The following is a 9667-nucleotide window of genomic DNA, read 5'->3' as shown; positions in this document are numbered from 1 at the left end:
ATTTCATGTTAATTATACTGTACATATTTTCTCTTCACTGTTTTGTCAGTTATGAGAATAAAGTTCAAGTTCACCCTGAATTCACACCCTTGTGTGGATTAACTAATCAAAGGGGCTAATCGGCTACTTATGCCTTCCAGCTGTGCCCTTTTTATTTATTTCTAGACACGGATAAAGGGTATGGCTCAGGAAAAAGGCATAGCGCTGAAAAAAAGATATAGATCGCATAATTTTTATTTCCGCAAACTGTTAACCATAACCCGCTATTCTAAATATAGAATAACTGTGTTTAATCTTTTAAACTATCATTGAACAAGGAAGAAAAATAACATGATATTTGGGTGGGAGTTCATTTTGAAACTTTATTTTTGTTTTGTTGTTACATTTGGATACGGTATGTCAAATTTAAATTCATTTTATTTTATTTCAGACACATTTTCAATCATTATCTCAGAAAAATAAGCATTCTTTACGTTTATAATGCGTGCATTTTTACGTTGAATTGTATGGTAGCATATTTTTGCTCCTGTAAGAAAGATGATTTATGTTAACATTTGAGAAAAGTATGTCAACATGCAACATTATCATGTCTACGTGCACAAAAATATGACATGCTAGGTACTAAAACACCTAATTTTAATGTTGGTGTACTTATTTACTAACGCCTGAATATGACATCATACAACCAACCAATATTCAATACAATAAGGTTGACATGCAACTTGTTTATTTTATCAACTTATTAGTGTCAAAATGCGACATATTTATATCAATATGCTAGTTATATATTGATTATTATGGTGACATATTTTTGCCCCATACATACAAGATAAATTATGTTACAAATAACATGCAGCATAATTATGTAGAAATGCTTTATATTTATGTTAACATTCAGCATAATTATGTTGACATGTAAGTTACCAATCGTACTAGAAAATAAAATTTAAATTAGCGTTAATTTACTAACTAACCTAGCGCCAGTATCTGACATCAAACATGCAACATAATAACACGTATGTAGATTCGCAACGTTTTATGTCAATAAGCAAGATGATTATGGTAAATTGCAAGTTATTTAAGTTAATATGTATGTTGATATGCAACTTATTATCGTGCATGTTGGCATAAAAATACTCAGTAATGCGTGTTAAAATATAATTCGCCTGTTGACATACGTCGCATGACTACATAATTATCTTGCATGTATGTTGTCAGATATATGCGTTAGTTAGTAAACTTACCTATGTCTAAATAATATTTCAAATGTGATTTTAACTTGCATTTCAACATAATAATCTTGCTTGTAGACACAATTATCTTGAATAAGACATAGTTTTCTTGCATGTTGACATATTTCATCTTTAATGTAGGTGCAGAAATATGCCACTTTACAAGATATTCATATCATCTTGCAGGATTCTAGTATTTAGTCTATGTCTACATGCCTAAATGTACCTTGTCTCTGATGAGTATATCAGGTTATAAACTAACCTTTCTATTGACGCATTGATTTAAGAATCAAACAGATAATTAAATACCTGGCCAATATGGAATTCCTTTCTTTTAAAACCTTATTGGACAGCCAGGTTGTTTAACACTATTACATGTATTACTAGCTTTGATTTCGTGATCTGGTGTAACATCTGGCTTTTGATAATGTACCCTGACTTACTATGTATCTAAACCGCCTCATGATGTTACAGAGTCTGTATTAACGAGGTTCATACAAAAGGATTTGTACTTGATGCAATACAAAATAAATATATATTTACCATTTGGATTCCATGTCATTCATTCAGTACTAGTAATCACCTTTAACACGTACACACTTTTCCGAACATGAAATCCACTCCTGATATGCTTCCCTATATTCCTCTTTAGAGAGATCCTTCACAAACTGATGACTTGTTGAAACAGTGATTCGTCTTGAGTAATAACGTATTCCAGGTAATTGTCTTTAAAGGTTTGTGAAGAGAAAAGTTTCGGAGAGACAGACCTGGGGAGTAGGTACACTGCAGGGTGAGGAATGACAATAACCCACTCTTTACTGAGAAAATCTGTCATTAATTTTGGCTTTGTGCTGTAGCAATGTCGTGCAACAAGAAGAGACACTTGATGCCAGTTTTTGATATTTCTTTCAAAATTGCTGTTTCAATTTATGCAAAATTTAATGTACATATTTTCTGAAACACTTTTTTTCTTGGGAATGGGATATAAAAACACCACTTCTTCCCTATAGCATAAAGAAGTCTTTGTGTTCTGACGGCGTTTAGCAATAATTCGACGCTTTCCATGTTTCGTCATCCATACTTTATTATTATACTTTCTTGCCATTGAAAATAATGTACCAACGTTTCATGTCCTTTTACTTTATCTGAAAATAAACGATTGTTCTTTTTTTAACATGAAACAAGGATAGATTTTTGCTTCTCATTTAAATCAAAGTACTCATGGGAGTTGAACATGGTGTAAATAAAATCTTTGATCGGGAGGTTAAGTGACAAGTTACATGTATTAATTAATATTATGTCTGTATTTTCAAATACAGACAACTGTTTCACATTTTTTGAGTTGGAACTATCTTGATCGAGAAAGACATTCAGAGGCATTGAATAGCAAAAAAAAACCCATGGGCCATTATGCTTGCCTGCCTACATTAGTTCTTTTTTTTTATACCCCCTGCTTGAAAAGCGGGAGGGAATTTATTAATCGTGATTTCCGTCCATATGTTTGTTACACTTTAGGTATACCAAACTCTTATCCGCAACTCCTCTAAAACCACTGAACAAAATTTTCATAGAATCTTTATTAATATTGCCGTTGTGCTTCTTCTATTACTTTTTCATCCTACACATATTTTGCGTTTCCCATTGCAAAACATGCACACTGCCATTATATTCATATTAGAGGCGGTTGATCATTTATATCACTGCTCACAAGTCTTCAAATTTGTAATATATTTTTCCTTTGCACCTTTACCCATGTGTTATGAAAATTTCAGCTTCGCAGGAATAATATCAATGTTGAAAAATGTCGATTTTAACACAGCATCCCTTTAAGAGCTAACATGTTTGTTATATAAAACTTCTCTGTGAATAAAAATGTATTTCAATATTGTCAAGAAAAGAGCAAGACCAAGTTAAAAACAAATATTTATTGACAAAACATAAAAACAGTGGTATATGTGAGAGTTTGTGTGCGTACAAATTATCTGGTTTGTAAATGATTTTTTTCTTTTATTAAAAAAATATACTTCATTTTGTTGTTTTTAATCGCGAGTTTACGAAAACATCGGTGTCCGTTCATGGTTTTGATATTTATAACAGAATACTAGTTTTACCGCTTTTAGCAGGTGATACTGCTGATTAAGTAATAAATACGCATGTTTCCTAAAGTCTTTATGCATTAACGAATTCAATTAAACCAAAAAAATGTTCATGAAAATTTTGAATAAGACTAAATTTAACGTTTGCCGTCAGTATGTTTCAAGTTGTCGCTCGTATCTCTTTCAGTGTTTGACGCTACACTAAAAATGAGTTCCATTACGAAAAACTTTCAAGGTTCTTTATAATTTAGTTTTACATATGTACTTTGGACGAAATCTAATATTCAAAATAAGATTACTTTATCATTACATTTACTTACATTATGAAAATTAGATTAATTCAGGAGAAAATGACATGAACTATTTGTCGCGGATGTTTATGCATGTTTTCTGTTGAATATCATCGGAGTAAATCAGCCGACACAGTAGCCTCGCTTTCGTCTCTATGTAATCAACAGAAATTACTGCGCATGTTAAATACGTGATGACCATGGGAGATTGAACATAGTTCAACTCCCAAAAATGGGGTATTGCAGAGATCTTTATTTAACCGAGGTCTTTTGACAGGATTTTATGAAATGCTCTCATTGATATCCCAACTAAAATTATACCAGCTAAGTCCTCAATAATGTAGCTTCCACTTCTCTCATCTTATTATAAGCACTGTCTCCTAAATCTTGAAATTTCTTCACCCATGCATCTGGAACATTCTATAAGGCAGTTCGTATTCATAAATATTGTGAATTTCTTCGCATGTTTCCTAAGTGTTTTTTTTAGTAAAGCATGGGCTTTTATGCAGATGCTTGCTTTTCACCATGATTAATTAATAGGGTATCACATCGAAATTATGATTTCACAGACAACTTGTCAAGCTTTAAAAAAGCAACACAAAGCAGCAGAAATAATGACACGAACGCTTCTCCTGCCAGAGCTGTTGACAGAGATATCACAACATGTTCCTCTACAGGGGCAGACAACCCGGCTTGGTGGTATGTGGATTTAGAGGAAATAAAAAGCATACATGATATACAGGTTTACTTTTATGGAACAGACACAGCAAATGGTAAGTATATAGAAGAGAATCGAAATTGCAAGTATATCAAAATATATCCGTGCATTTTATGAAATTTAATTTACCAAAGGAAAGAAAAAAAAGTCATCTGGAATTTAAAAAAAAAACTTTCTTTTACTTGCTCCTATCCAAATGTAATTAAACAGACCCATTAAAAAATAGAAATGTTCAAATTCAGCATTTCACAATTTATATTACAAGTTATTGTTCAAGTATATCATACAGTTTCAATGATTCAATGTTGCCATTATGCAGGTGTATAATCAAACAATTTTGAACATAATTTAAAAATCTTTATTTATCTTTAAGCTGTAGTAGTTTTGAATACTTAGACACCAAGCAAATTCAAAAAAATTATAATACTATCTAAAAGGGTCTCACTGATTTCAGTGAAATAATTTCCTTGGTATATATGTTATTGTTTTCTGTCCATCGACACAATCAAGCCCCTGATATGTTTCACGTATTATTATTATTTTTGTTCCAGGGTTCAAGTTAAAAAAGGTTGGAATCAGCGTGTTCATTTTTCCAAGTGAATTGCAGATTAAATCCTGTCTGACATAATTTAGGATAAAAAAAACTATCAAGTACTTAAAAAACAGTTTCTTGGTAGATCGTGCAGATCCATTCATCCCTTGGGAGTAATGAGTAGACAAAAACCATTTGATGGCTAGTTTTTTATTTTCAAAATTTATTTGGTAAAGATTAAGTTGTTAGGACTAATTTAGTAGATTAATATGATTAACATTAACAAGGTCTAACCCAACCAATATATAAATCTTTTATGTTATATTTGTTATAATAATTAATGCCTACACCACAGGAGATATATAGATCAAATGCTTTAAGGAATGGAAAAATTATTGAAATCTTTGAATCAAGGTTGACATGATTTTCTTACACCCTAAACTGTTTATGATAATTGATATTACTTGACGGGTGTATCATTCTGTGGCGGGGCACTTTATTCAAAGTATAAAAAATAGGGGAAAAATCCAACTGAAAGTTGTTGTGAAGTTTATATTTGTTAAATTTATAGCTACATTTTGTAGAACAACGACAGAGAGAACTGATTTACGGATACCAACTTTATATTTCAAACACAACTGACTTACGTAGCTTAGACATGATGTATCATTGTTACAATCACAGTGGGCCTACCTTGCCTGACTTGATCTCGACACACGTTTGCACAACATTTGGACGATACGTCATCTTCTACAATGAGAGAATTCCTGGAGTGACTTATCCTAATTCTTATGGAGTGATTCAAAAATTTACATATGTTCAGTTATGTGAAATCATAGTAAATGGCAAGTCATAAAAATACGTTATACTTAAAAATTAATTACACGAACGGTTCTCTCATTATTTGCATCCACAAATACACTATATTTACATTGATTTCCAGCTTTTAATACATTCATTAAACTTAATTCATCTGATAAGTATGTTATTTTATATCACATGATTTTTTTTATTTGAAGCGGTCCATTTAGGCTTATGTTTTTTTTAAAATTAATTTACATGCACACGCATGATTTCTGACTTATGTTGAATAAGTATACATGCTTATAAATTACTGTTGTATTTTTTCCATGGAAAAAATATAATTTTTAACTATTTCTGTTCATTCCAAAATATATGCACCCAAACTACAGTTTTTTGAAATACTGTTTAAAAAATTACAAATGGTTGAGAAATATGCAATCTTTGCTGCCTTGCATCCAACTATTAATCTTTTCAAATATTTACTTGATAAATCGGAGAAGAAATCATACATGGATACCAAATACTGTTGTTTGTAGAGAAGGATTTCCCCCTTTGCCAGCTTTCCCACCGGAAATCGTACTCTAGAATAGGATTTTTCTCAGAGGGAAATCTCACACCAGAGCCAAATTTCCCCCTCTTTCTTTCTCAGAGTAGGATGTCCCCCCCTCGTTATATATAGATAAATTTAAACCACAGCCGCAATATTTTTATGAAAAAAGATAAACGACAAACATTTAAGGTATTCTTCGTTAATGTTGTAAGAATTTTCTAAGCATATATTTCAAATGATGGAATCGTAGCCTAATTATTTAGCATTAAGAAAATGTAAATATTCCGAAAATATGAAGAAGCAAACAAAAGACGGATGTCTGGTTTGGTATATATTTTTGGACCTATTTAGGTTGTAAATGATAAACTTTCTAAAATAATAAGAAATTGTACACTTACTACGGTATTCAAATTTCCACCTTTCTGTAACCATCCTTATGAATCGACACATTTTTTGTCAAATTAAATCTCCTTAGATCCCAATATTTCAGAAATTGTAATGACAAATTAAAACTTTTGCATTCAATCTTGTTAAGTTCATTTTACTTATACAAACTGGACTTAAGTTGTAATTTTCAAAATATTTGACAAAAGTTACATGGCTAAAATTTCATTTTGCACCTGTTCAGCTATGAAAATAATATATTAAAAAAAATAATAATTAAAATTTCATTTCATTTTTCGTATATGTATGTTCAATACATCTGATCACCTTTTTGAAAAAGGTCCCATTATGTGCCAGCCATTCCCCCTCAAAACATAAGTAGAGCAATTATACTTCATTGGGGGGAAATTGGTTCTGGGAAAATTGCACTCTATAACTATCACACAGAGTAGGATCCCCTCGGAAAATTGACTCAAGAGCCAGTTTTTCGGAGGGGAAAGATTTTTTAGGGGAAAGCCTACTCAGCAAGACCGGGTCTCTACGATTTATTATACGTAGGAACATTCGACACCTAAATGAGAGGGCTTCCTGTCATACCACATTTTATCTTATATGAAATTACATTTACATTGAATATTTCTTCAGGATGTGATTCTCCTGGAACGTATGGAGATAATTGCTTTCAGAGATGCCCATCAAAATGTCAAGAACAACGCTGTCACATTATCAACGGAACCTGTTTGGGTTGTACGGAAGGATGGAAAGGAGATAAGTGCGAATATCGTAAGAGCTTTCACATTTAAAAAACCTTTTCAAGACAAAATTAGATTGTTTTATTAAAAGATATACGAAAACTTGTTATTTAAAAGATATTCGAGGGTTGATACAAAACTGATCTCAAAATTGTTAAGCAAATCTTTAAAAAGGAGGATAAATTGGTTATACTGAAACCATTCTTTTCAATTTTTTCAACAAATTTATTTATTTACTTTTTTACTTTGTATTCCAAAAATAAATTGAAACAAATTATATTAATCTCACTTATTATGCAACTTAATAACACTGGCACCTGATCCAACCTCTGATGTTTTGAAGGTCCGTGTGTGCGCCGGTCCTATATTGAATTGTTTAATGGAGTTTTGAGCTCATAGAATTTTCGTTTGCTCCACATATTTTATAAGTAGGTCGTGTGATGGGATCAGTAACGTTGTGAATTAGTGTATGTATTTAAAGGAGCAATAATAACAGTTATTTTCTTACTGAGTGAGTCAGACTCTTTGTGTTAATGAAACCTTTTATATGAATTTGTTTTATACTATAATTTGTGGTCACTTTATTTATTTTGTGAGAAAGATTTTTTTTTACGAATTTAGAATAAAATTCCCAAGAGAAGCATAATGTTGCACACTTTATTATCATAGTTATAAAATGAACAAAGCTCTGAATAGTAAACTCAAACTCAATTTTGTTTCTCCTCCTCAATGTTATGTTTAATGAAAGGACCACGGGTTAAATTAGGATACAGAATTAGAGTCTGGGCAAAGGAGTAGAGTACAGGGCTAATCTCAGGGTACAAAGAACATAAAGTTTTCTGAAATAGATTATATTTGAAAATTTTGAATATACATGTATTTGGTATTTGCATTTTAGGGCCCAAGGAAGCGAAGCCTCGTGAATTCGAATTTGCTAATATTGTTTTTATATGATGATAAAATTAAATTGGATGCATAGGTAGATGATGCTGAAATTGAATGTACATGTAGATTTTTATATTCTGAATTAACATCAAGTTGACATTTCCGAATTTCTCCATTTTTTCATGAGAGTCAACGCTCTTTCTTCTAATTCATGACGTTATGCTATTAATGATACTTAGCAATGAGAAAATAGAGTATGTAAATTTTGCATCTTTTAAAAATATTTTTACCAAAAATTTAATAAAATCGGTTCGATATATCTTGAAGTTCGTAATACGAAAGTTTAAAAGAAAGATTAATGTAATAACTTGTTAAAATTCTAATTACTTGCTAAATCTTGAACAAAGTACAAGAGTTCTTTCTACGTATTCCGGTTAAGTTTTAGGTTTAATCTCATCTTAATTCATAACATTTATAATTATATTATTGGTAAATATTTTCGAGGATTCCTTTTTAATCAAAATTTTATTTCAGCTTATATGTTTCGATTTCATTTCATTAAAGCGTGTCCAGAGGGGTACTATGGATTCGAATGTAGACCTATCTGTTCAAACAACTGCTTAGACAACAGAATCTGTAATCATGTGACTGGGTACTGTGACAACGGCTGTTTTGATGGATGGTCTGGTGGACGTTGTAACATAAGTATTTAGTCTAACCAATTAGCTTTACAATCTATTCTTTCGGAACAAATTATAATTGAATTTAAAATGATGTTAAATTTTTTACTTTTACTGAAATATTGTCAATTTTAAGCCCAATCTTATATTATTTTTCTAAACATTCACAATATATTTGATTTATATGTCAAGTATGAAAAACAAATAAACAGTTAATTTAATACGTCATATAATAAAAAAACAATCTTTTTGCAAAAATCATTTCAATGCACATAATAACACTGTACCACTTGTACCCGTTAAAGGTTAATCAAATAATTGACACTGGATTCAACAAGCAAACTTATAAATCTGCAATACTGCATTTTACAATCATTCAACCGCCAAGACATGGGTAAAGTACTAGTATTGCCGACTCAGCGTTAAACAATACACAATAAATCAGTCAACATTTTTTTCCAAAATTAATATTGCAGACAAGAAAGAGCAAAGCTCTTGTGCCAGTGGTACAATTGCAGGACTGACTTCTGTTTTGGGAATTTCTTTACTTTTAAATGGTGTCTTAATTTGTTCCTGTTTTACTGGTGTCTGAGGTAGGACATAATTATTATATTTTATTCTTGTTTATCTACATGTACACATTGAACGCTTAACAACTCATATCAATCTATGATATCACACACCACTCGTTTTCAGCTCACCCAAACCCAAGGCTCAAGAAAGCTTTTTTTTTTTATCAAAATT

The 9667-nt window shown here is 31.1% G+C and overlaps 1 protein-coding gene across 1 annotated transcript; it reads left to right on the top strand.

Moving 5' to 3' along the window:
- Nucleotides 1–297: 297 nt before the first annotated feature.
- On the top strand, nt 298–8948 carry LOC134262725 (multiple epidermal growth factor-like domains protein 10; the record flags this gene model as incomplete). Its single annotated transcript, XM_062745088.1, has 4 exons — nt 298–394; nt 4188–4391; nt 7252–7389; nt 8808–8948. Coding segments are annotated over exons 1-4 (547 nt in total), but the record flags the coding sequence as incomplete, so codon positions are not given.
- Between the last annotated feature and the right edge of the window lie 719 nt (nt 8949–9667).

The sequence above is a fragment of the Saccostrea cucullata genome, unplaced genomic scaffold, assembly GCF_032062105.1.
Source record: "Saccostrea cucullata isolate Sc308-1 unplaced genomic scaffold, CSIRO_AGI_Scuc_v1 ctg11812, whole genome shotgun sequence".
NCBI lineage: Eukaryota > Metazoa > Mollusca > Bivalvia > Ostreida > Ostreidae > Saccostrea > Saccostrea cuccullata.
Note: the sequence above shows the minus strand (reverse complement) of the source record. Positions and strands in the feature narration are given on the sequence as shown.